The sequence below is a fragment of the Acinonyx jubatus genome, chromosome C1 (assembly GCF_027475565.1).
Source record: "Acinonyx jubatus isolate Ajub_Pintada_27869175 chromosome C1, VMU_Ajub_asm_v1.0, whole genome shotgun sequence".
Classification (NCBI taxonomy): domain Eukaryota; kingdom Metazoa; phylum Chordata; class Mammalia; order Carnivora; family Felidae; genus Acinonyx; species Acinonyx jubatus.
In genome coordinates, this window is record NC_069381.1 from 8056837 (window position 1) to 8084700 (window position 27864).

The 27864-nt window shown below is 45.1% G+C and overlaps 1 protein-coding gene across 2 annotated transcripts in view; it reads right to left on the minus strand.

Moving 5' to 3' along the window:
* The window catches only part of MTOR (mechanistic target of rapamycin kinase), a 133569-nt gene that overhangs the window by 92600 nt on the left and 13105 nt on the right, over positions 1–27864 (minus strand). For both annotated transcript variants that reach the window (XM_053207141.1, XM_015083109.3), the window contains exons 7-19: positions 26058–26333; positions 25867–25975; positions 22905–23091; positions 22096–22224; positions 21138–21382; positions 19848–20063; positions 19342–19547; positions 11955–12077; positions 11255–11344; positions 11046–11138; positions 10232–10366; positions 9861–9990; positions 8304–8554 (exon numbers count right to left, since the gene is read on the minus strand). In XM_053207141.1, the coding sequence (XP_053063116.1) occupies positions 8304–8554; positions 9861–9990; positions 10232–10366; positions 11046–11138; positions 11255–11344; positions 11955–12077; positions 19342–19547; positions 19848–20063; positions 21138–21382; positions 22096–22224; positions 22905–23091; positions 25867–25975; positions 26058–26333 (2190 nt within the window). The remainder of the gene's footprint in view (positions 1–8303; positions 8555–9860; positions 9991–10231; positions 10367–11045; positions 11139–11254; positions 11345–11954; positions 12078–19341; positions 19548–19847; positions 20064–21137; positions 21383–22095; positions 22225–22904; positions 23092–25866; positions 25976–26057; positions 26334–27864) is intronic.

Here is a 27864-nt window from a genome sequence, read left to right on the forward strand (position 1 = left end):
GGATCTTATCTACAGTTGCAGAACCCACAATCATATTCTCAGCTAAGTAAGGATTTTAAAAGAGGGTGAAATAAAAATGGTTTCAGATAAAACAGAAACAGAGAGTTTACTCTGATGGATGCTCACAAGAGGAATGTGCCTTGGCTCTACAGAAGGATAATGATGCTAGGAGGAAGCACTGAGGTGGGAGATAGAATAAGGAGAAGTGAGTTGGCAAGTGTCTCTGCACACAACAGCGATAACGTTTAGTTTGGTGGTAGAAAAAAAAGGGATACTTCATAATAACATAGTCTGAGCAATCGTTCTAAGTTTTGTATGTTATTCTGGGGAAGGACAGAGATACGGATTCATTTTTAAAATTAGGTATTAAAATTAGGCATGTGAGGCAAAATCGTAAGGGTAGAGAAAGATAACACGAATCCATCCTGTACACGGGGACATATTCCAAAGAGTTCAAAGATCTAAGTGTAAAAAATGAGGGGGCACCTGGCTGGCTCAGTCACAGGAGCACGTGACTGTCGATCTCAGGGTTGTGAGGTCACACCCCACACTGGGTGTAGAGATTACTAAAAAAAAAAACAAATAAAAAGCTTTTTAAAAATGTAAAAAATGAGGCCAATCAAGTACAAAAAGAGGTAAAAATTATATGCACACACAGCTTTTTGTTACAGGATTATTTGAAGTATCAAAAGAGTGGAAAAAACGTAAAATACATCCACAGGGATGGGTTAAATGGCGGGGGGATATCCACAGAGTGGAGCGCCATCACCTCTCAAGGAAAGAAGGAAAGATAAATTTAAAAACTGACCAAAACGGTTATCTCAGGGGGTGGGAGTGCAAGTTGGTGCAGCCACTCTGGAAAACAGTATGAGGTTCCTCAAAAAACTAAAAATAGAACTACCCTACGACCCAGCCATTGCACTACTAGGTGTTTATCCACGGGATACAGGTGTGCTGTTTCAAAGGGACACATGCACCCCCATGTTTCTAGCAGCACTACTGACAATAGCCAAAGGATGGAAAGAGCCCAAATGTCCATCGATGGATGAATGGATAAAGGAGATGGGGTATAGATACACAATGGAGTATTACTCGGCAATCAAAAAGAATGAAATCTCGCATTTACAACTACGTGGATGGAACTGGAGGCTATTATGCTAAGTGAAATTCGTCAGTCAGAGAAAGACAAAAATCATATGACTTCATTCATATGAGGACTTTAAGAGACAAAACAGATGGACAGAAGGGAAGGGAAACAAAAATAACAAAAAAACAGGGAGGGGGACAAAACATAAGAGAGTCTTAAATATGGAGAACAAACTGAGGGTTGCTGGAGGGGTTGTGCGAGGGGGATGGGCTAAATGGGGAAGGGGCACTAAGGAAGCTACTCCTGAAATCATTGTTGCACTATAGGCTAACTAATTTGGATGTAAATTAAAAAAAATAAAAAAAAATTTAAAAAAATAATAAAAATAAAATAAAATGTAAAGAAACATTAAAAAATAAAAATAATAAAAAATTAACCACCAGTAGAGAAGATTTAATAATACATGATTGAACATTAAAAAAAAAAGCAACCAAAACCCGGTTACCTCAGGGGGAAGTGCGGTAGGTAGAACAACGGTACGCCACAGATGTCCATGCCCCAATCCCCAGAACCTACCAATACATGACAAAGGGGACTTCAGAAGAGGTGATTAAGGTTCAGGACTTTGACATGTGGAGATTATCCAGGTGTGGCAAATCTAATCAAAGGCGTCCTTACCTTAAAAGCAGAGAACCTTTCCTGGCAGTGGGCAGAGAGAAAGATCTGACAGCAGAAGAAGGGTCAGGGAGATGCAATGTTGCTGACTCTGAAGGTGGAGGCAGATGGCAAAGGAACGTGGGAAGCCTCTAGAAGCCAGAAGAAGCAAGAAGATGGATTCTCCCCTACAGCCTCCAGAAAGGAATGTGGCCTCAATGGCGCCCTGATTTTAGCTCAGTATGACCTCTGTCAGACGTATGACCTACAGAGCCATAAGATAATAAATTTGTGTCGTTTGAAGCTATGAAGTTGTCGGTGATCTGTTATAGCAGCAATAGGAAATGGCAGAGGAAGGAAGAAACACGGAATAGGAATGCGGACAGAAGTTAGACTTCACTGAACATATTTTATAGTTTTGGCCCTGGAACCATGTTAATGTCTTACATAATCAGAATGAACCTCAAAGTTAAATCAGAAAACCTAGTTAAATTGGAAAAACCTCAAAGAAATTTCTAAAAATTGAAAACAAGCAGAAACAATTTAACTATAAATCAAGTTGGTTGGACAATCACTCAAAGAATTTCAAACAACTTTAAGCACAGCATTTTAAGGGGTGCCTGGGTGATGCAGTTGGTTGGGTGTCTGACTTTGGCTCAGGCCACAATCGTGTAGTTCACGAGTTGGAGCCTCGAGTCAGGCTCTGTGCTGGCAGCTCAGAGCCCAGAGCCTGCTTCAGATTCTTTGCCCCCTCTCTCTCTGCCCCTCCCCTGCTCATGCTCTGTCTCTCTCTCTCTGTCTCTGTCTTAGAAATAAACATAAAAAAAAATTTTTTTTAAATAAAAAACAAACACATCATTTTGGTGTATATCTCCAAAAGGACACAGCCTAAGAACAACAAAAAATTGCAAAAAACCTTGAACTGCATTCAGTAATCTTACTGTTATTACTAATTCTGGTCATTTGCTATTTACATGTATATAAGATACATGTAGGTATGTATTTTGCAAGATAAAGCAAGTAATTATAGAAATGTCAGAACCAAGGAACCAAGTTTTTCAGTGTGAGAAACAAGTATAAAATCAAAGTAAAAACTCTTAAAACTTAAATATGCATTGCTTAATTTTCCTCTTTCTAAAAATTACTTATTTCTAGGTCTGTTCACTGAAATGGCTGAGAATAATGATATGTCAGTAGCAATGAGCACCCTAGCACACAAACTGCAGTTTCTAAGTACCATCTCTCACTTAAAGAAACCATAGCTCTGGGGACGCTTGGGTGGCTCAGTCAGTAAAGTGTCTGACTCTTGATTTTAGCTCGTGTCATGATCTCACAGTTCAAGGGATTGAGCCCCATGTCAGGCTCTACACTGACAGTGTGGAGCCTGCTTGGGATTCTCTCTCCGCTCCTTCCCCACTCATGTGTACATGCTCTTTTTCTGTCTCTCAAAATAAATAAATAAACTTAAAAAGAAAAAAAAAAAAAGAAGAAAGAAACCATAGCTCCTTGAAAGTGGCCATGACAAGGCTTGAGTGAAATGTACTTGATAAGCTCAATATATCTTTTTTTTTTTTTTTTTTTGCCAGAAAGCAAGAAAGCGATCAAAGACCAAGACCACCGGCAATGTAAAAAGAACACAATAGCCACGTTGAGTGGGATAATTAGATCATGAGAAAAAACAGTGCCTTCAATGAACAGAAAACACACGCACACACGCACACACACACACACACACACACACACACACACACACACACACACGTTGATACTGATACTCCAAAAACAACAGGGGTCGTGGGGTGGTGCCTGAGTCACCTTGGAGAGGTTGCAAAGGACTTGATTCATTACTCTGAAAAACTGATAAATAAAACAATCGTGCATTTATTTTGCCCTTCCTGCATGAACTATACTTCAAATTAACTAAATAGTTGATAACATAAAGTTCTTTACAGATAATTGCTAGCTAATAAATCCAGAAGGGGTAACAATTAGAAACCACCGTTTTCCAGTTGCCAATGAAATAATGGTTCTACAAAACAATCTTCAATGAGCACTAAAAGGATTAGGAGAAAAGCTGATGGGGAACACAGGATCACAGTACCTGAGCCCATCGATTACCCTTTATATCACTAGAAGTGGATCGTTTAGAAAAGACTTGCTTACTAACTGTTGAAATAGGAAGTATGCGGTACCCCCTAGGAAGTATTTCTCACCAAAAGGAACCTGAATCTAACTAAGCATCTAAATCTAACCAGTTTACAAGAAGTTAAAAGACATCTTGAAGATATTATCAGCCAAATCCAGAATGGGAAATTCTATAGGAAAAATGACCTGTTTCCTTCACAAATCAATGGTATGAAAAAAAAGTGGGGTAAAAAGGGGGACAGAAAGACAATTGGATATATCAGCTGAATGCCATGTGCAGGCCTTATCTGGATTATGATTTAAATAAACCAAATGTAAAAATACATTTTTAAGACAAACAAGGAGGGGGCCTGGCTGGTTCAGCTGGTGAAGCGTCTGACTCTTGAGGTCACCTCAGGTCTTGATCTCGGGGGTCATGAGTTCAAGCCCTGTGTTGGCCTCTGCACTGGGTGTGATACTTAGAAAAGAAAAGAAAAGAGAAGAAAAGAGAAGAAAAGAGAAGAAAAGAGAAGAAAAGAGAAGAAAAGAAAAGAAAAGAAAAGAAAAGAGAAAAGAGAAAAGAAAAGAAAAGAAAAGAAAAAGACAAACAAGGACATTTGAAGAAGGCTTCATATTAGAAGATACTAAGGAATTATTTTTAATTTTGTAGGTCTTGTAATTTTGGTTATATGGGGGAAAAGCTTTTTATTGGTGAAATAGTACGATACCTAGAATTTGCTTTAAAATACCCCAGAAAAAATGTTTGTGTGTGGGGGGGAAGAGATTGGTGGGGGTGGTAGTAATAAGATGAAACCAAACTGACAGAGTGTTAATAATTATTAATGAGTATGGGAATTTGATAGAAGTTGTCTGCTTTTTGTTTACAACTGAAATATCCCATTATAGATCATTTATTAAAATTAAAGGTGGCCAACAAGTAGAGGGCAAAAGACAAAAAAATGAAAGCTTAAATCAAGCCCCAAAAAGACAGAAAATAAAGAAAATAAACAAACAAATAAAGCACTAGATCAGATGGTGGAAATAAGCCCAAATTTACCAGCAATCACAATAAATGTAATTGGACTGAATGCAAAGATTTTCAAACTAGATTAAAGGGATAACCTAGCTGCATTATTATACATATCATGATCATGAGTGACCCATCTAAAGCAAAAAGTCCTTAAGACAATTAAAAGTAAAAAGATAATAAAAGATATCCTCCCTCCCTCCAAAAAAAAAGATGGTGTAGCTATATTAAAATTAGGCAAAATAAATTTTAAGGTATTATTAAAGATATAAAGAGTCATTGCAAAATGATAAAAGATTCGACTTATCAGGAAGATACGATTTTAAATTTGAACTTACCTATAATATATCCCCCCAAGTACATACAACAGAACTGACTAAACTATGAGAAATTAACAAAGCCAGCATTGTAAAGGGAGATTTTTATCTCACTTCTCTCAGTAATGGACAGATTAAGCAAACAAAAAATTAACAAGAATACAAAAGACTTGAACGCAGCAAGTAGTAAGTTCAAATCTAATGACACACGTGGAACCTTGTGGGTAACGTTAGCAAATACACACTATTCCCAAGCATGGAGGAAACATTTATCGAAAATGGACCAAGCATAGACTATTAGGGCGGTTTCAGCAAACATCAAGGAATCACAAACCCAATGCAATTAAGTCAGAAGTAGATATCCAAAGAAGAAATCTGAAATCCTGTAAATCTGCAAATTAAAATATCCATTTCTGGATAACTCAGGGACGCAAGAAGAAAGCATAGGAAACATTAAAAACACTTCCTCTGAGCAATAATAGCATTACATTATTATTTAGCTAGAAAGAAGGAATAAACTACCGATCCACGATGAACTCAAAAGGATCACGTAAAGTGAAAGAAGCTAGACACAAAAAACCACGTATGATTCCAATTCTATGAAATGTGCACAGAAGGCAAACCTACAGACAGAAAGTAAATAAAATGAGTAATTTCCTAGAAAAATGTGACCAAAACTGTTTTAAGAAGCAACAGAAAAGATAAACAGGTCTTTGAACCTGTAGTAAAAAAAAAATAGTAACAATTAGAGGCAAATTCCACTCAGGATTGCTGATGTAAAAAAATCTCAATTAAGTAGTAGATATAAAGTCAATGTATTAACAAAATACATCGTAACCAAGTTGGTTTTAGAACAAGACTTCAAGAATACTTCAACATTAGGACATATATATAAATTCAACATATGAACACCCTGAAAGAGGCAAAAATATGTGATCATCACGCCAGACAAATAAAAGGCAGTTGATAAATCCAATACCTGTTCGTGATAAAAACTTTAGCAAATTAAGAACGCAAGGGAACATTTATAACCCTTTCAAAGCTAATTACCAAAAACCTACAGCAAACATTATATTCAGCAGTGGAATCTTTACAGCTGTCCCACTGAAATCAGGAACACGGTGAAAGATTTCCACTTTGACCGAGCTAGTCAACATTGGGTTGAAGGTCCTGGATATACAATGAGAAAAGCAATAACTAACTGGTTTACAGACTAAAACAAAAAACTAGAACTATCTTCCTTCCTTCCTTCCTTCCTTCCTTCCTTCTCTTGTTTTTTTAAGTTTGAGAGAGAGAAAGCATACATGCGCTAGAACAAGTGCGAGCGGGGCGGGGCAGGGCAGAGAAAAAAATCCCAAGCAGGCTCCACTCTGTCAGCACAGAGCCCGATTGTGGGGCTAGAATTCACAAGCCACGAGATCGTGACCTGAGCTGAAATCAAGAGTTGGATGCTTAACCGACTGAGCCACCCAGGCCCCCCTATCTTTCTCTTTTTGTACACTGTATGATTATCTAGAGTGAAAAGCTAGCTGATTAGAATTAGTAAGAGTTCAATGAGGTTGAACACATAAAAATAAACTGCACTTCTCTCCTCCAGGCACAAAGTTAGAAAATATACTTTCTAAAAAGATACTATTTCCTCCAAATGTACATCAAGTTGAATATATAATCACAGAGAGAAAAACTGATCAGAAAAATTAATTCAAGTATCTTTATAACATAGTACTCTGGGGTGCCTGGGTGGCTCGGTTGGTTCAGCATCCGACTCTTAGTCTCAGGGTCGTGAGTTCAAGCCCCACACTGGATGCAGAATTTACTTTAAAAAAAAAAATTAAAGGGGCGCCTGGATGGCTCTGTTGGTTAAGCGTCCGACTTCGGCTCAGGTCATGATCTCACAGCTCGTGGGTCTGAGCCCCTCATCGGGCTCTGTGCTGACAACCTGCTGGAGCCTGCTTTGGATTCTGTCTCCCTGTCTCTCTGCTCCTTCTCGCTCATGCTCTGTCTCTCTTCTTCAAAAATAAATAAACATAAAAAAAAAAAAATCAAAAACATTAAAAAAAAAAGCCCCCTTAAACTTTATTTAGCAGGTTTGTTGTCAGTAGTGGCATACGTATAATAATCACAGAACCACTCTGCAGGTTCTGTGGTTCAGAGAAAGGAAAGAGAACAAAAGGGAGCTATGGGGAAGGAAAGGGGAAAATTCTACCTCACAGGAATGTGCCAGCTGTTAAAAGTAGGAGAAATGGTAGAACTGGAAAGTCCTTACTTTGCAATCAGTGTGACAACGGATTCAGGCAAGGATCACCTGTGAATACTCAGCCACGGGGTAAAAGGTAGTCAGGGAACAGGACAGTCCTAGTCTCGAAGTATCACCCCACAGATTACTCGATGGCTCACGAAAAAGGCAACTTTACAATGGAGAGATCTGACAGATGCCAATTTAACCGTGTGCTCAAACTCATGATCAACACTAATGGGAGAAGCTGACATTATGAGATCTGATAAGAACGTCACCTCTGCAGTATTCTCACTAAAAATGATGGACTTAGGGGTGCCTGGGAGGCTCAGTCGGTTGAGTGTCCGACTCTTGATTTGGGCTCAGGTCATGATCTCACAGTCGTGGGATCGAGCCCCACCTCAGGCTCTGCACGGATAGCGCAGAGCATGCTTGAGATTCTCTCTGTCTCTGTCTCTGTCTCTCTCTGCCCCTCCCCTGCTCTTTCTCTCTCAAAATAAATAAACATTAAAACAACAACCACAAAAATGATGGACTTAAATCTAATCATGAGAAAGCAACCAGAAGTCCACAGTGTGGAACATTCTCCCCAACAAATGCACTGAACTCTAGACACACACACACACACACACACACACACACCCCCACCCACCCATTCATCACCATTCTGAGGGGATAACCCAGGAAACCGGGCTGAGCCAACCGCACCTGTTCCGTCAAGTGTGAGGAGGGAGGACAGGTGCTCAGCTCAACAGCCAGCAGAGGGCAGCGACAGGAAGCTGATATGCAAATAATCTGCCTCAGCGGACCAGCTGGGGCTCAGGCGGAGGGAGCAGGGGCGGGGTTTTAGCTACTCACCTCCCGGATGGCCCCGTCACAGACTCGAATGACGTTGAGGAACGTGGGCATGACCTGGGGCAGGAACTGCACACACTTGAGGCCCAGGGACTTGAAGATGAAGGTGATGGCCTGGACTACCATGGTGTGATGGTGCGAGAGGGACTGGTCCCGGAAGATCCGCATCAGCGCCACCATGGACACGGCAGGGTAGAACTCGTCCAGGGGCAGGTTGCCCATGTTGACCAGCATCTCGCTGGTGCTGTAGTCAGCTAGGACAGAACGACGGCAACAGTCAGGAGCTATACGTGCGTGATGTGACTCCGACTTGGAGTAGAGCCTGGCGTGCCACCAACAGCCCGAGCGCCATCGGCGTTCACGGGGAGGACAGAGAACATCAGGACCCAATGAATAGGCTGTCACCATTAAGACTTCTAAGAGTTTCTGGCTTTTCTCTGGCCCCAACTACAGAAGCCTAGAATGGTACATGATAGGTTTTCCTTAAATTGCTCTGTTTAACTTAGCTTCTTATCATTACAAGTGACAACTCTGAAGTTGAAACCGTCAGTAAAAATAATCACACCCCCTAAATGAAAGTCAAGGCCAACTCCCCAGTTACCCCCAAATTAGGCCAGCATCTGTTCAGTAGCTGCTCAGTCCTTGTAGGGACTTCAGAGAAGGGGGTGGCAAATGCCACCAGACCTGAACAGCAAGGATCTCAAAGACTGGGTGAGGGGAGGCTGAACGGTACACTGAGGAGGGTAAGAACTCAGTGGGTCAAGAGGCTGGACAGGCACTGCTGAGTAAGGACAAAACCCGCAGGGACCCGGCCCCCACTCTGCTGAGTCACGGGTCTGACAGGGTGCTATCATAGGTACACTTCTCTAACACACAGAAGAATACATTGGAAGCAACAAGGTTCCTTCCATAGAGTTTGGAAACAAATTATTTGGGGAAAACAACATTTTGCTGGAAGGGCTGGGAGAGCCACTGCTGGATTTTCACTCTTTCGGAAATGAGTCCGCCCTAGAAGAATCTGCTGTAACCCCATACCCTACCCAATCTCTCAGGCTACTTGTCAACAGACAGAGGAGCTCCAGAGCCAGACCAGTTGATGGAAAAAACAGCCCTGGATTCTGATAGCTACTAGTTTGTCTATGCCCCGGAGCCTGGCCTCAGATTTCCCTACCGATTAAAACAGAGAGGATAAATTCTACCCTCTTGCTCCTTGGGCACCAGGAGAATAGAAAATATCAAAGAAGGACTAACAAAGAACGACAGATGAACAGAGGCGAGGGGGTGATGATTCACATCTCTCTCATCAACACCAAAAAGCGGGTACAGGCTTAGCCTGTTGACCCTTGGCAAAGAGTCGGGACAGATGTAAGGATTCCAGACACATTGGGAAGCAGCATCCCTATTGCGGTTTAAGAAAAAACTTAGCTTTCCACTCAAAAGTCATGAAGTGAGCCGACGTGCTGTCATTTGTTAACCAGCCCAAGGCTCTTTCCAAACACAGCCGGCAAGCGCTTCGTGAGGCAGAATGTGATAAGTCTCTCATCAGTCCCCTCAACTTACAGGAATCCTGACTTGACTTGGATTCTGACAGGCTAACAGCAGAAGCGTCGCGGGACTGGTCAATCATGCCAATGTTCACTTTGTGCTTGTAGGGATCCAGGGCCCCCAAAAGCCCTAACACACGGATAGCCTGGGTGGGGAGGGGGAGGGGAAGAAGAAAACATTCATCACAATATCCGATGACCATAGCTTTGATGCGTATTCCTCTCGATGCTCCATGATACCCAGTTCATACCTGAATGGCCAGCTATGAGAACGAAACAGGAGGACAGGACATCTAACCAACATGCTCTCAAGAGCGTGTTAATGCCACAATCTCTCTCCATTCTTCCAGCAAAATCTTTAAAGACCGAGTGTGCCATGTGCCCTACCTCTCTCCGTGTACCCTGGTTCTGCTCAGTCTTCAGAAAATTCAGCAGGACCTCAAGCAAAGTGGGGTACTTCCTGTAGGGCTCCACCACATAGCCAGTGCTGGCCACCAACTGTCCCAGGGTCCACAGAGCCACCTGGACAAGGAACAGATCGTGTGGTCGGTCGAGTCAGTAGGAGAAAGCATGGTCTGTACTCTTCCTTAAATAATTACAGCGAAGTATTAGAGGCTTTTCCAAGAAAAAAATGTTTCCAGTAGAGTTCTGTTAACCGCCAACAGAAATCCTTGAGAGTTCGGGCATAAAAACAAGGCCACAAACCGATGCCAACGATCACTGGATACAGAAGAGCCCCATCTTCCTCAAAGGAAACACACAGTCCTTCCACATCCTGAATGATTAATGGGAGAAATCGAGCTTCGAGGGAAATTAAGACTGTTCTTAATGTTAGTCACCTAATGGCCTCAGTGGCCAAAGTGAAGCCAGGACTGGGGGTGGGGGTGGGGGCTGCTGAAGCGCAGCTTTTGCTTCCCCAGCCACAGGCCCAGGCTTTCCTTTTCCCTCTGGGGGCCGGGGCTCTGATACATGATCTGGATTTTTCTTTGAGCTGCTACTTCCTCAAAGTTGTCTCCAGGCCAGGATGACAACGAATCCTGGTTCCATATCTTCCTTCCCTTTACTCAGCAGATACTTCTGAGTACCTACTGTGTGCCGAGCTCTGGGTCGGGCACTGGCTGGGGGCAGTGAGTGACTAAGAGACAAGGGCCCAGGCCTACCAGGGGCCTGTCCTGCTCAGTCCGGAAAGAGCAGTACTCACCTGCCTTTTGGCCAACAGGGAGGAGTCCTGGAGCATGTCCATGATGATAATAAAGAGTTCATCAACCCATTTCCTCATTTCTAGGCCACTGACCTACAAAACGAAAAAGACCGCGGTAGAGAAGATTAGAAATTACGGCCTTATTTTGATTTCCTCAGAGGCTAAACAGTATTCTTTCCATCCTGTGGAAAAAGTGGTTGTCCCCTTACCTGAGCCAACTCTCCTATTGTGGCCAAGACATTATTGATCACACCTGGGTTTGGATCAGGGTCTGGATCTTTCAGTTTCAATATTAAAGCCTATGAAAAGAAGGTATGAGAAAATGAATGCAGGACAGCATCTACCAGGAACCTTTCTTTTACATAAGTAAAATTCACCCAAGAGACCATTTCAGTCACAGATAAATTACTTCTAGGCTTTACAAATCCAGGATTTCTCTGGAATGTGGATTCTAAAACTTTTCTGAGCCCAGTCTGACATACGAGAGAGCTGGGAAGTGCCATGATTTAAAAACGTTTCCCATGCCTCCTCAAATGATACCTGTGTAATCATCTGCCCAGATGCACGTAGGTTCTGAAAGATTTCACATGCCTCTAAACGCATTCAGATTTTAAAGCTCATTTTTTCTTCATTTTGAAGGAACAATTTTATGCCACTATTTACCCACTTCTTTCCAGGCACATTTGATGATGTGCTGGAACCATCATTTCTTATCTCTTATAAAGAGAGCCCTTTCCTGCAATTGGTGGGATTTTTGTAGTTCTTTCGCTGAGAAGGGCCTGATGTGGCCCTCATCCCCGAGCCTGGGGCCAAAGAACTTCTCTACTGAAACACTCCCATCGTCCCGAATGAGCTGACATAAGATCACCTGGCGAGAAAGTGCCAGTCTCTCTAGCTATTGTGGGTTACCTTCAGAATGGGCTCCATGTAGGGGCGGATGAGCCGGGGGGCATTGGAGACCAAGTGGCCCAGCATGCGGGCACTCTGTTCTTTGATTCTCCCGATGCCGCTGTGCTCCAGCTCTGTCAAAATCTGGAGGGAAGAAAGGTCTGTATGATAGAGGAAATTCTAGAGAGGAACGGTGTGTCAAAGGGGAAAGGTGGCAGGGAACCAGAGGAAGGAACCAGAACTCCATTACGGATCAAGTGGTTGCTAGATATTCCACAAAGGCAAACAGTGGGACACAGCAGTGGTGGGAAGAGAGACGGTCTGAAACCAGTCCCAGCTCCCACGGTCCCACGATCGTCCCCGAGCAGAGCTGTGACAGTGCAGCACAGTCACAGGAGACTGAGAAAACCACCAGGGACAGTATGAGCAGGGGTCTGCAGAAATAAGGATTGAAGTGGGGCATCTGGGTGACTCAGGTGGTTGAGCATCCAACTTTGGCTCAGGTCATAATCTTGCAGTTCGTAGGTTCGAGCCCTACAGTGATCCTCTGTCTCCTTTTCTCTCTGTCCCTCCCCTGCTCACACTTTATTTCCCTTTCTCCCTCAAAAATAAATAAACATTAAAAAGAGAGAGAGAGAGAGAGAGAGAGAGAGAGAAATAAGGTATGAAGGAAGGGCTCTCTTTGAGAAAAATCTCCATCCAGACAGCAAATCACTAAGAGGGCTTATAACTAATGACAAAAGAATCTAAGAACAGTCAGAATAGCTATGATGTTGAAAGAAATATTAATACTCAGTAGTGGTTTCAGGCACATCTAAACCCCAACAGTGAGGGATTATATCAATAGATTCCCCTTGGACCTTTATGAACAGAAATAACATGTTTGTTCTGACATCCTTAAAACACCTGCAAATCAGCACGTTCTACTCATAGTGACTTCATAGAAACAACTTAATATAGACAGACTTCTGGTGAGCTGAAGTTGCCAGAAGGAAATGTCTGAACCATGAGAACAGTGCATGTTAACTCAGCTACCCAGAGGAGGAGTCTACAATTTCACATTATATCTTGTCTCCGGTTATTGACTTAATAATCCTGACTTTCTGGATCCCCCTGGCAGCCTGTTTTTCCCCTGTCACAGCAGACAGCTGTGAGAGAGGATGGACAGGGATGCTGAGAAAGGACCCACGTGAGCAAGGAGACGCAGGCAGGGAGAAAATGCGTGCCCGTGAGGAGAGCACAACTCTCGGGGGCGGCAAGGGCCACTTCAAAGATCCCCGATTCATTTCCAGAGCCAGAGAGCATTGCTGTGCCCCCACAACAATACCCAATGCCCTCTCTGGTGATCAAGGCATCAGAAAAAGGCCAAAGCACATTTAGGTAATGTCCCTTATTATCAAGGCATGAAAATGTCCAATTCACCTTGGGAAGGTCTGTATATGCATTTGAAAACAATTAGAAATTTTGGTGTTACCAGGGCTGAGCTCAGTACATGGTAAATTTATTCAATAGTGCTTCACATTCCAGTATCAGAAAAATGAGATAGCTTATTGTAACCTTCCAGAAGACACAGGCCATGCCTGGCTTGTTCATTAATAGGTTTCCAGCACCCAGCAGAACCTGAAACATAGCAGGTGCTCAAAACATCTACTGACTGAACATACTGATATTCTCATTAGGAGATATTTCTGTTTCAAGCTTCTTTAGCAGGATTTGGGCTGGTAGGTTCAACAATGATTTCTTTTCCTTCCCTAAACTTTAGAGATTTTATATGTATATATATATATACGTATATATATATATAATTTTTTTTTAATGTTTATTTTTGAGAGAGAGACAGAGTGTGAACAGGGGAGTGGCAGAGACAGAGGGAGACACAGAATCCAAAGCAGGCTCCAGGCTCCGAGCTGTCAGCACAGAGCCCGACGCAGAGCTCGAACTCACAGACTGTGAGATCATGACCTGAGCTGAAGTCAGACACTTAACCGACTGAGCCACCCAGGTGCCCCAGGTATATTTTTTTAATGTTTATTTTAATTTATTTTGAGAGAGAGACAGAGAGCATGAGCGGAAGAGGGACAGAGAGAGACACACAGAATCTGAAGCAGGATCCAGGCTTTGAGCTGTCAGTACAGAGCCTGACATGGGGCTCGAACCCACAAACCGCAAGATCACGGAAACTGAGCTGAAACTGGACGCTTAACCAACTGAGCCACCCAGGTGCCCCGTAAAACCTTAGGTATTTTAAAAAGACTTAAAGTGATGGACACTCCTCACACAGGGCAGCAGTTAAAGAAATAAACCATTAGGCTAAACACAGAAGTGCCGGCAGCATATTGATGGATCTTGTTTTTTTAATCCATTCTGCTACCCTATGTCTCATTTGAGACCTAAGGACACCTGCAGATTGAAAGTGAGGGCATGAAGAACCATCTATCGTGCTAACGGAAGTCAAAAGAAAGCCAAAGTAGCCATACTTATAGCAAACCATATTTTAAAACAAAGACTGTAACAAGAGATGAACAAGGGCATTATTATCATAATTAAGGGATCTATCCATCAAGAAGATCTAACAATTGTAAATATTTATGTCGCCAACTTGGAAGCACCCAAACATATAAATCAATTAATCACACATGTAAACAAACTCATTAATAATCATACCATTATAGAAGTCTTTAATACCCTACTTACAGCAGTGGACAAGTCAACCAAGCAGAGAATCAACAAGGAAACAATGGCTTTGAATGACACACTGGACCAGATGGACTCATATTCAGAACATTTTGTCCTAAAGCAGCAGAATACACATTCTTCTCGAGTACACATGGAACATTCTCCAGAATAGATCACATACTAGGTCACAAATCAGCCCTCAAGAGGTACAAGAAGACTGAGATCACACCATGCATATTTTCAGATCACAACACTATGAAACTTGTAATCAACCACCAGGAAAAATTTGGAAAGCCCTCAAATACATGGAGGTTAAAGAACATCCTACTAAAGAATGGGTTAACCCCAGGAAGTTAAAGACGAAATTACAAAATACATGGAAGCAAATGAAAATGAAAACACAACAGTCCAAACCCTTTGGGATGCAGCAAAGGCAGCCCTAAGAGGGAAGGAAATACATTGCCATTCAGACCTATCTCAAAAGCAAGAAAGGTCCTAAATACACAGCCTGACCTTACACCTAAAGGAGCTAGAAAAGGAGCAGCAAATAAAGCCCAAAGCCAGCAGCAGAAGAAAAATAATAAAAATGAGAGCAGTGATATAGAAACAAAAAACCACAGGAGAACAGATCAACGGAACTAAAACCTGGTTTTTTGAAAGGATAAACAAAACTGATAACCCCCTAGTGAGACTTCTCAAAAAAGAGGACCCAAATAGATAAATAAAATCACGAATGAAAGAGGAGAGATCACGACCGACACCACAGAAATACAAACAATTATAAGAGAATATTACGAAAAATTATATGCCAACAAACTGGACAATCTGGAAGGGATGGACAAATTCCTTAACACTCACACACTACCAAGACGCAAACAGGAAGAAATAGAAAATTTGAACAGGCCCATAACCAGCAAAGAAATTGAATCAGTTATCAAAAATCTCCCAAGAAACAAGAGTCCTGGGCCAGATGGCTTCTCAGGGGAATTCTACCAGGCATTTAAGGCAGAGTTAATACCTACTCTTCTCAAACTGTCCCAAAAAATAGAAATGGAAGGAAAGCTTCCTAACTTATTCTATGAAGCCAGCATTACCTTGATTCCAAAGCCAGAGACCTCACTGAAAAGGAGAATTACAGGCCAATATCCCTGATGAACATGGATGAAAAAATTCTCAACAAGATACTAGTAGATCGAACTCAACAGTACATTGAAAGAACTATTTACCATGATTAAGTGGGATTTATTCCTGGGCTGCAGGACTGCTTTAATACTCATAAATCAATCAATGTGATACACCATGTTAATAAAAGAAAGGATAAGAACCATATGATCTTTTCAATAGATGCAGAAAAGGCATTTGACAAAATACAGCACCCTTTCTTGATAAAAACCCTTAAGAAAGTAGGGGTCGAAGGAACATGAGTCATCATAAAAGCCATATATGAAAGACTCACAGCTAATATCATCCTCAATGGGGAAAAACTGAGAGCTCTCCCGCTAAGGTCAGGAACACGACAGGGATGTCCACTCTCACCACTGTTGTTCAACACCGTGCCAGAAGCCCTGGCCTCAGCAATCAGACAACACAAAGAAATAAAAGGCATACAAATTGCCAAAGAAGAAGTCAAACTTTCACTGTTCGCAGATGACATGATACCCTAACGTGGAAAACCCAAAAGAGTCTACCAAAATACTACTAGAACTGATACATGAATTCAGCAAAGTCACAGCATATAAAAACCAACGTACAGAAATTGGTTGCACTTCTATACAACACAACAAAGCAGCAGAAAAAGAAATCCAGGAATCGATCCCATTTACAATAGCACCAAAAATACCGTTAAGATGCCTAGGAATAACCAAGGAGGTAAAAGGTCTGTATGCTGAAAACTATAGAAAGCTTATGAAAGAAACTGAAGAAGACGCCAAGAAATGAAAACACATTCCATGCTCACGGACTGGAAAAACAAATATTGTTGAGATGCATATGCTACTGAAAGCAATCTACATATTTAACACAATTCCTATCAAAATAATACGAGCATTTTTCACAGAACTAGAACCAACAATCCTAAAATTTGTATGGAACCAGAAAAGACTCCGAACAGCCAAAGTAACGTTGAAAAAGAAAACCAAAGCTGGAGGCATCACAACCCCGGGCTTCAAGGAGCATTACAAAGCTGTAATCATCGAGACAGTATGGTACTGGCACACAAAGAGACACACAGATCAGTGGAACAGAATACAGAACCCAGATATGGACCCACAAACGTATGGCCAACTAATCTTCAACAAAGCAGGAAACAGTATCCAGTGGAAAACAGACAGTCTCTTCAGTAAATGGTGCTGGGAAAACCGGACGACGACACGCAGAAGAATGAACCTGGACCACTTTCTTACACCAGACACACAAACTCAAAATGGATGAAAGACCTAAATGTGACATAAGAAACCATAAACATCCTACAGGAGAAAATAGGCAGCAACCTCTTTGACCTTGGCTGCAGCAACTTCTTACTAGACATGTCTCCAGAGGCAAGGGAAATAAAAGCAAAAATGAACTATTGGGACCTCCTCAAGATAAAAAGCTTTTGCACGGTGAAGGAAACAGTCAACAAAACTAAAAGGCAACGGATGGAATGGGAGAAGATATTTGCAAATGCCATACCAGATAAAGGGCTACTATCCAAAATCGATAAAGAACTTATCATACTCAACGCCCAAAAAACAATCCAGTGAAGAAATGGGCAGAAGACATGAACAGACACTTGTCCAAAGACATCCAGATGGCCAACAGACAATTGAAAAGATGCTCAACATTACTCATCATCAGGAAAATACAAATCAAAACCACAACGAGATACCACCTCACACTTGTCAGAATGGCTAACATTAACAACTCAGGAAACAACAGACGTTGGCGAGGATCCGGAGAAAGGGGAACCCTTTTGCACTGTTGGTGGGAACACAAACCGGTGCAGCAACTCTGGAAAACAGTATGGAGGTACCTCAAAAAATTAAAAATAGAACTATCCTGCGACCCAGCAACTGCACTACTAGGTATTTATCCAAAGGATACAAAGACGCTGATTCAAAGGGGCACATGCACCCCGATGTTTATAGCAGCACTATCAATAACAGCCAAAGTATGAGAAAAGCCCAAATGTCCATCAAGTGATGAATGGATAAAGAAAATGGGGAGAATGTGTGAGCGCGTGCACACGCACACACACACACGCACTGGAATGCTACTCGACAATCAAAAAGAATGCAATCTTGCCATTTGCGACCACATGGATGGAACTAGAATGTGTTAATGTAAGTGAAATTCGTCAGTCACAGGAAGACAAATATATGATTTCACTTATATGTGGATGAACATAAGGGAAGGGAAGGGAAGGGAAGGGAAGGGAAGGGAAGGGAAGGGAAGGGAAGGGAAGGGAAGGGAAGGGAAGGGAAATTAAGATAAATACAGAGAGGGAGGGAAACCATAAGAGACTCTTAAATGCTGGAGGGGAGGTGGTAGGGGGATGGGCTAAATGGGTGATGGGCACTAAGGAGGGCACTTCGTGGGATGAGCACTGAGTGTCATATGGAGGTGATGAATCACTGGGTTCTACTCCTGAAACCAATACTACATTTTATGTTATCTAACTTGAATTTAAATAAATTAAAAATAAAAATAAAAACAGAAGTGCCAACATAATATAATCCTCTAATTTGTTGACTGATATAACTTACACTCACTTTAGCTAGGACAGACTGTGAATACATGACATTTGTTTCGGATGAAAGTTACACGTTAATGGTTTTTCTGTGTTTAAGTTTTTACGTGTTAGGAAAAGTATCTGTTTCGAAAGAAACCATGGGAGATTCAGGAAGCAGAGGGGGGCGTAGGGACAAGGTGGAGTCGGGACAGGAAAGGACTGGGCGAGCCACACTGAGACCCAGAAGAGGTGGGTGGAAATCACTCAAGGCAAGAAGGACTGGACCATGGGCCCCTAACCAGGAGGCCAGAGAGTTTATGCGGCTAGGTGGAGACAAAAACTGAGGAGTCAGGTTTTAGCACGAATTGCAAATCCTGGGGCACCAGGCTGGCTCAGTCGGTGGAGCATGCGACTCTTGACCTCGGGGTTGTGAGTTCAAGCTCCACACTGGGCCCACTTAAAAAAAAAAAAGTCCCAATAGATGGAGCAGCAAGGCCAACCTGAATCTACCTCTGGCTCCAGTCCAGCAGCTTGGCTTGGCATCTGACATTATTTAAGAACGAAAGCCACGGACCACAGGCCGGGGGCAACGACTATGAGAAGCAGAGTTGGAACCACTGTCATCCTGGGCCTCTGTGCCTGACCTGGTGGGAGCAGGAGAGCAGGGGGACAGAGAGGTGCTAGCAAAACTGACACCATCGGCAGCAGACTGAGCCAAACGTGCCAAGAAGCGGGATCTCCGGTGACTTGCCAGGAAGAAGAAAAGAGCTGCCTGCAGACGAGGTTCGCCGGGGATAAGAGGCCCCTGGAGTCGTGCCGCTGGGGGTAAGAGGCTCATGAGGCGATCAGCCCTGGACTGTAACTGCCAAGCTGGGAAAACAGGGACTCTTGGAGCCAAATGTGGCTTTTACCAGGCATCTTGATCTTTCTCCCCTTCCTTGTCCTCATCTCTCTTTCCCCAAATGGCTCTCACAATGACAGTCCCTTCCAGACTGCCACTAGGTGTGACTGTCACCCCATTACCTGGATGAGCATCTTGCGCAGGAAGGGCATGACGAAGGCCGGGTTCATGCTACTGAGCCGGCCCACCGTGCAGATGGCCAGCTCCCGGATCTCAAACACCTGGTCGTTCAGGGCCACAAACAGGGCCTGCAAGTTCTCTGCCTGGGCCAGGTGTGCATCAAAGCGCTCATCCAGAGATGCCAAGACGCAGTAGCGGATGTCGGGGTCTGCAAGAGCAATCGAGCCTTGGAATGCCTCTTCAATGCCGTCATCCTCTGGTCCTTTCCCAGTTTCTGCCCCCACTGCCCCCGGCCTCGTCTAACCTGTCATTCTTTGCTCACAGGAGCAAAGACAACAGGATTGAAGACAGATCGTTTTACGCCACCTGGCTGGAGTAGCCAAGCCTAACGCTTTGGCAGAGAAAGAGCCGGCCATCACCTCCCTGAGGGCACGCCATGAAACTGGCTAATTCCCGGTGCCCCGAGTGTCCCAACTCCCCCAGACTGCTCCTGTCTCATGAACCTCACCAGGATCTGTGATCCCGACCACGAGCAGTTTGCTGAGCACGTCTGCCACCACTTGCACCGCAGTCTGGCTAACGACGTGCGCGTGGCCGCTGATGAGGTGGACGGAGGGCGTGAGCAGGCGGGAGCAGGTGCGGGCGGCTTCCATGCGGATCTCTTTGTGCTCGCTGTTTAGGAAATGATCCGCACAGTGGCGGACAAACTGGGTCAGAGAGTGGCCTGGATACAAAGGCAGAGAGAAGACAAAATAAACACCGCTGCTCTGGACGGCAGGCCTACAACTTGCTGGCTGCGTTTTTCATTTCATGGCGATGAATTCAGTTTTCAACAAGATATTGACCCAGAACTCTTCTCTTAAAAAGGTAACAAGTGGGTTTCGAATCAGCAGAGGCAGAAGGGAAGCAGAGGAGCTGGGAGACAGAAAAAGGGCATTCCCCCCACCCACCCCCCCATCCTAATCTTTTCTTTATTCCCTTCAAAGGATGAATTATTTCATTTTATTCTGACCCAAACCTTTCTTTATGTTCCCAGAGAGTAAAACAATTCTCGATCAAATTTACCTTGTCTATTTTAGTTCCCAGATTTGAATAGCAAAAGAGAGTCTGATGTTGGCTGGGTGTAAATATAGCTACTTTCTATTCATTAAAAATATATTATGCTGGGTGTTAATCAAGGCAAGTGAAGGAGCTACAGGAGGGAAACCACAGATGGCTGTAAGCATTCAGACCGCATATTTAGGCTTTTTGTACTTGCTTGTTTCCCTGTAGTCTTGAGCAACCACCTACATGATCTTAAATTTCAAAAGTATCCCTTTTTCTCTCCTGAAACAGATCTCCCTAGGGGCATTAATGTGGGTTTATCTGCAGCTTAGAACTCTAAACCGAACTACACAGGACACCACAGCTGAAAATCATACTGCCGTAGGAACGGAAACACCTTAAAGCCTCTGGCTTAGACATTTTAAAGCATTAAACGCCATCTCCGCTTCATGGATGTGGGGGGATGGGGTGGGGCTCCATCTCTGACTTTCTCGTCTCTCTGAAGCATTCATTCCTTGGATCAATGCAGAATTTCCCTGAACGCCATCTGTCCCCAAACTCAGGGTGGGACAGAGAAACAAAGAGTACGAATTAACAAAGCATGCAAAGAGCCCAGAAGGCTGAGCCGCTACCCAATCAGCTACCTGGTCTCCAGATCCCCAGCCAAGACCCGGCAATGCTAGGCGCCCTTGTTCTTTCCTTGGGGTTCCCAGCAACACTCCGTGTCTTGGTAAGAGCTGGGCCAATTTCTTACCTTCAAACTCAAAGCTGCCGAGAGTTCGCAGGGCAAGAGTAATGCTGCCCACGTCGCTGGCCTCAGGGAGGGCTGTGAGGCCAGGGGAAGCCAGCTGATGGGCCAGGCCCTTGGGCATGCCCGGGTGCCGGAGGGGTTTGTGCATAAGGACCAGGGACAGCATCTTCAGTAGCCCATCCTGGATGTCCTTCTTCAGCTGTGGAATCTGACGGCTCAGGTCGTACAGCACAGCAGTGAGGGCAGGGCTGAGGGGAAGGAAACCAGGCGTGTATGGTGCTGGACAAGACATCTGTCTGTTCTTGAGAAGAAACAGCTCTTCTCGTCCAGCAAGGGGTTAGGCCCATCACCGCTTGGTCTTTAAAGTAGAAAGGATACTACAAACTAGGATAATTGACCGGAACTCTGTTGGCCTGGTCAGAGGTTTCAGATCAATCTACGAATTTCTGGTCTTTGCCAGAGAGGAACTTGCTTAATATAATTTAGCCACTGCAGAAGACCAAGTCTCGATTAAAAATCTGGGAAGCAAACGGAGAGCATCGTCCTTATTTTACAGAGAAAGAGAACTAATGCAAGGAAAGCCAGGCCATTTCCCAATGATAACATAAATAGCTGCAAACATCGGTCGGGCACTTCTTATACACAAAGTCATGTGCCGAGAGTGGCTATTTCATGAACTCCTTCACTTAACCTCCATGACAACCCTAGACAACAGGAGCTGCTATTGTGCCCGCTTTTCAGGTGAGAAAATGGAGGCTCGGAGAAGTTAAGTAACCGGGTCAGGATCACACAGCTAACTAGAGATGAAACCAGGATTCAAAACTAGCCCGTGTTTAGCGCGAGCTGTCCCGCCTACCCAATCTCACACGCAAACACCCACGCCTCGCTTTCAGCACCACCCTGAAACCACGGTTCGAGTCTCATGCTCCCCAAGACGGGAGCTCAGGTTTCCGACACCCACCTCAGTCCCACTGCCAGCATGGGCTCCAGCAGCTCCTTGATATCCTGCTGGATGCCTGGCCCCATTGCCCGGGCCAGCATGCTGATGCAGGTGAACACTGTGGCATCCACCTGCATTGCCTTCTGTCTCCTGCAGAGGACCAAAAGAGTGAGTGAGTGGCCACTTGAGACACAATGACATTCTGTGATGCCCCACCTCAAAACCGCCTTGGGGCAAGGAGGGCAGGTTACCCAGGCAGGGCCACGACTCGTTGGTGTGCCGGTCATCTCCTGCCCAATTCTAGGGGGCCCACCACACCCTAGTCACCACACATTTGAATCTACAACAGCCCAGCAGATGGCAGTCATGTGTCTCGAGGAAGGGGCCCCTTTCCTGAATTGGCACAAAAGGCACCATGTGGCTTAGCGCGGTGCTGGCCAAGGTACCTATTCAGGAAGTGAACTGAACAATGTGTACATCAGGGACCAGGGTGCAGAGCACAGCCACCGGACGGAAAGAAATTCTCCCCGCAACGAGAAGGCTGGGCTCTAGAATGGGGAGGCTTATCCCTTCACCAGGCCAATCTACTTATACATACATATATACATATGCACACACACACACACACACACATACACACACACACGTATATCACTTAGTTTGAAAAAGGTTGGAACTCAACTGAGGAAGGGTTGTTCTTTGTATGACTTGCTACACCCTGGTGGTTAATGATGCAGAGAATGGGCTTGAGCTCCATGGAAACTGGGATAGAGCATCCTTCCTCCCCAACCAAATGGGGCGGAGGGTGAAATCCTAATAGAGACACTTACTTATGGGCAAAGTCCTTTGGGGGTAGGGCTGCTCGGATGATGTCCAGCACACGAGGCAAATAGACCTTGAACTCAGATCTCACAGCCACAGAAAGGAGCCCCAGGGCTTGGAAGGCTGCTGTCCGTTCCTTCTCCTTCTTGACACAGCTCAAGACGTGGTTCATGGTATCTTGGAGGTACTGGGTATCTGATCACAAAAAAGACAAGGCATATGGCTCAAGGTCAGGGTTGGCGTATGTACCAAAGGTCAGAGTTCCTATAAAACACTTACATTTAGGAATAAATTAAGACAGCCGCCTGGAAAGATGTAAAGAAGAATTAAGAGGATGTATTAACCAGTCTTGATAATCGCTTGCTAATCACTCCTCAGATACATCTTTTGGAAATATTAGAAATGTAAGATTTTTTTTTCCCCTTTAATTAAAAAAAAAAAAAAACAACCCACCAAAAACTTAAAGAGCCTCTGAAACAATAACATGGCACGATCGTCCCCATTAGTGCTATATTTTGAGGGAACGACTACATGCTCTTACGAAGTATATGTTAAATCTTGCTTAAAAACAAAGAGAATCATCTAAACGATTTTATATTATGTTGAAATTTAAAGTACTGTTGGATACTGTTTGCAATAAACAGGCCATTCTATTCAGCTTAGGCCTGGAAATCACTTTGCTATTACCCAGAGATTTCTGTTATAGTTATATTTAATAGAACAAGATTTAGTCTGTAATTTGGGAAGCCACAAGTGTATTTTCATTAAGTTTACATCAGCCAATGTGCACGGGTAGGCGATTCTTGGGCAATTTAAGCCAAAGTGTTATTACTCCTCTGAAGGTTGGAATTTCCTGATTTTTGCCTCTATTTCTTCCCTTCCATCTTGCTGGCCTCAAGTCCGTGCACCCGCAGAATATACACAGCAGCAGAGAAGGCAAGACCGCACATCCATTAGAAAGTGAGGGGTGCTGAGGGCCACAGCTCATTTAGGAGGCAGTGAGCTGAAGTCCCAGACAGCACATATGCCTCCCTGCATTTATTCTGACGAGAAAGATCTTCTCTCGTGGCTCTCGTGGTCAAATGACACCGAAGCATGCTGGGGCTTGAAAATCACATCACGTCAGCCAGGAAGACGGGACTTCTGGACGGGAACAGCATTTCAGCAGGAAGGGAGCTTATATCAAGAGGGTGATTTCCTTCGCCAGATTTAGCACCCTAAGAGATTAAGGGATCTGATATTGTGAGAGAGCCCAGCCCAATCTTAGGGCATTTTTGATAGGTCCAGAGCTTCCGTCATCAGGAAGTTTAAGCGGCGACGTCCAAACTGTAAGCTCTAAAAATGTGGCACTTTCCCAATGAGGCTCCATGGATGGAGGCTGCCCAGGCTGAACATCAACGACACGCTTTAGTATATTATTTAATAAAACAACAAAAACCCACATCAAAAGAATAAACCTAGGGGCCCTCTGAGCCTCTGTATCCTGCTGCTAGGCGGTCCTTTGAACTTACTGGGGTAACTGCTTCCACAACATGACAGACTTTGATCAAATTTGGCCTAGTTATTACTTTCTTTTGAACCAGAGACTTTCACACCACAATTATTTAAAGCTCTACTGAACAGGGGCATGTCTGGTCATTAAAGAAGAGAATAACTGCTGGGTACCAGGTGGGAAAAACGGAAAACTGAAAAAAATATGGGCAAGTTTCATGATATCATTTCTCTCTGGTTCATTGATTTTCTGTGGCTAATTGTCTTGTCCTTCCTCAACACCTTCTATTCTCACACGCAGCATATTTAACACCTCACCAACTATACTTTTTTCCTATTTCATCTGGACTGGGGAGTGTGAAATGAGTCTGTGTGCTAGAGGATGGCGTCTGTGGAGGGTCAGGCTGACCTTCCACTTCCACTCCTGGCTCTCATTTGGTCCTGAACGCTTATTAAGCACAGGCGACGGGCGCCACAGTGAAGTGCAAAGAGACGTTCGAGACGGCGGCTCTGCACTCAGCAAGCAGGGAGGTAAGATGAGGATATTAAGTATGAACAGGCAACCAGAGTATTATTCTAATTTTTCCCTTTACCTTACTTCTAAGATGGATCTGAGGAGGCAGAGGAGGCAGTAATAACAGAATAATGGTTTCCACTTATGGGGGCCTACTCTGTGCCAGGCATTTAGAGCAGGTGTTTAGGCATTAACACGATTCACCTTGTGAGGCAAGGATTGTTGTTATTCCGCCTCTACGGGTCAGGAAGTGGAGGTCTGGGAAGGTCAAATAACCTGTCTGAAACCTCACAGGTTTCAGGCTTCTGAAGGACAGAAGCAGGATTCATCCCAGGTCTGACGCCAAAGTCTTTCCACGGCCGGAGGCTATCGAGGAAGGGGGAAGAGCACTTCCGGCCGGAGTAGCCCAGGAAGGCCCAAGGGAGAAGCCAGCATCTGGGCGGGGGCAGCTCTGGGAGCCGGGGATTCTTGCTGCCCAGTGAAAACAGGGCAGGAATACAGGAGCCCCCAGGCCATCATCCCCGAAACCTGCCTCTGAAACTTCCAGTCCTTCCTCCCCGTGAGCGGTGAGGCAGTGGGTGACCACGCCAGGGGCAGAAGCAGGGCGGTCACCACATCCTCCCCGCCCCACAGAGGGGCTGCTGCAGAGTAGCTCAACCCAAACTGCCCTTCCTCCGGTCCCTCTGACGTCCGTCATGAACTTGTTGGCTTCCACACGCACGAAGTCGCTTGGCTCCAGGACTGCCTCTCTGCCTACACACTCTGATCCTTCCCGTGTCGGCTGCCTCAGACACTTGTGGAAACCCTACGCCGGGCCCCACTGAAATCAGACGTGAGGCAGAGAAACCAGAGACTAGCCCCTTAGTTGTTGCTTCCAATGAGAGGCAGGTGTAACTTTCTGGAATCACTTCCGTGTGATTTCCCTTAAACAGGTAACGATATGACGTGTCCACGGACATCCTCACCTGTGAAGGCAGAAGGTCGAAATGCAGCCAAGCGGGGCAACAAATTAAGGATTGTCATTTGGATCAGCGAGTTCTTGCTGTTCCTGCATTTCAGCACCCACTGGCACACCTGAGACAGGAGAACACAGGGTTGGCCACGGAAAGGGAGCACGGGGCTTGGGAGCGGAGGGGGCAGGCCTCTCGCCACCTACCTGATCGAATTTCTCCTCCATCAGGTCTCTGCAACACCGGCTCTCCACCAGCGTGGACTTCGCTGGGCTGGGGGAAGCCCCGAAACCCATGAGGCCTTGGTGAGAGCTGTACCCCAGCAGTCCCACCAAGGCGTTGGACTGCGGGGGCTGGCCAGCCTGGAAGCTGGTGAAGGGGGTGATGTGGCGAGGTTTCGTCCCGAAGCCCATGAGGTCTTTGCAGTACTTGTCATGGACCAGCTGCTGCTGTGTGATTTCTTCCATTTCTTCTCTCAGGCGCTGCACGTGGGGAGGGAGATGACCTTCACTCCCAAGTGCCACCTGCCAAGCCCCTGTGGGGTCTACACAGCAACTCCTCTGCCCAACCCTGCAGGGGAACTATTGCCAAGTGGAGGGAGCCCACTCTTCATCTTTAGGAGTTGGATTCCCCCAGAACCTTGCAGGGGGCCTGGTTTTGTTCTAACTTAGGCAGAAGAGCACCACCTACTGAACAACGAAGAAGCGGCAGGGGGCTGGCCACCAAGGACCCCTCCCCTGGTTTGGGAAAGCTGAGTTGCAGACCTGAGGTCACAGCGATGACGTCACCCTCTGGCGAGGGTGACAGGGTGACAGGGTGCTGGGAGGCCCCACGCCAGGGTCCCATTGAGGACATGCTACTCTCCTTGTCGCCGGAAACCCAGGTAGAAACAACTAAGGCAAGTTACTTTCTCAGAATCTGAAGAATTCCATGGGCAGCATGGACTAAATGGACTGGCTGAGAATTCACACCTATTTCCTAGCCAAACGGCTGCTTAAAAACAGTCCAAACTGAGAAGCACAGGAAACAATTTCTCAACTTGCACACTATGCTCGACACAGGTATTTTCGCTTCTCAGACATCTTCTCCACTCTCCTTGTCAAGGTCACCAAGGACTCTCAGTCTGCTAAATCGGATGCTCAATTCTCAGCCTTCACCCTATTTGCCTCGGATACAGCATTTGATCCAACTTAATAGTCCCTCCTCTTCGAAAACTTTCTTCCCTTGGCTTCTTGGATCCCGAGCTTTCCTGGGTCTCCTCTCCTCCTCACGCCACGGGTCTCCCCTGCTTGCTCCTCACCTCCTGACCTCAGGTCCCCAGCACCCCCCTTCTCTGACGCTGGTATGCTGCTGGGGAACCTGAAATCACAGCTATGTGCTAACGCTCCCCAAATCTGGGTCTCCGCCCAGATCCCCCCAGAACAACTCAGTTCTCTGCTCAGAAGCCCAACAGGTGTCTGAAACACGTTCAAAAGCAAACTCCTGACCTTCTACCCCAAAACGCACTGCTCCTTCCACCTAAGTTCTCCTGACTCAGCAAATGCCACCCTAACCTTCCGGTCACTCAGTACAAAAACCTGGACTCCTCTCTCCCTCACTGACCCCCAAATCTCAAATTCAAGAATCCAGCCCCTCCTTGTGCCTGCACGGTTCCCGCTAGGGTGCAAGCCGCCAAAGTCCTCTGCTAAGGCTGCCGCAGTTCCCTCCCAAATAGACCTCCTGGCATCACCCCTTGCCTCGCGGATAATCCCGCTCAACATGTAGCCACAGCGATCCTTCTGAAACGTGCGTTTCAGCTAGCAGCTAACAGCTTCCCATTTCCCACACACGGTCCGTAGGGTGGCTCCCGAGACCCTACACGATGTGCCCCTTACCTCATCCCAGGTATTCCTCTGACCCCATCTCCCGCCACCTCCCTCCTGTCACACGGCTCGGTCGCAGTGGTGATCTCGCTCCCGGCCAAAGGCAGCGTGCTGCCGCCATGAGGCCTTCACGCCTGCAGAGCCAGCTGTC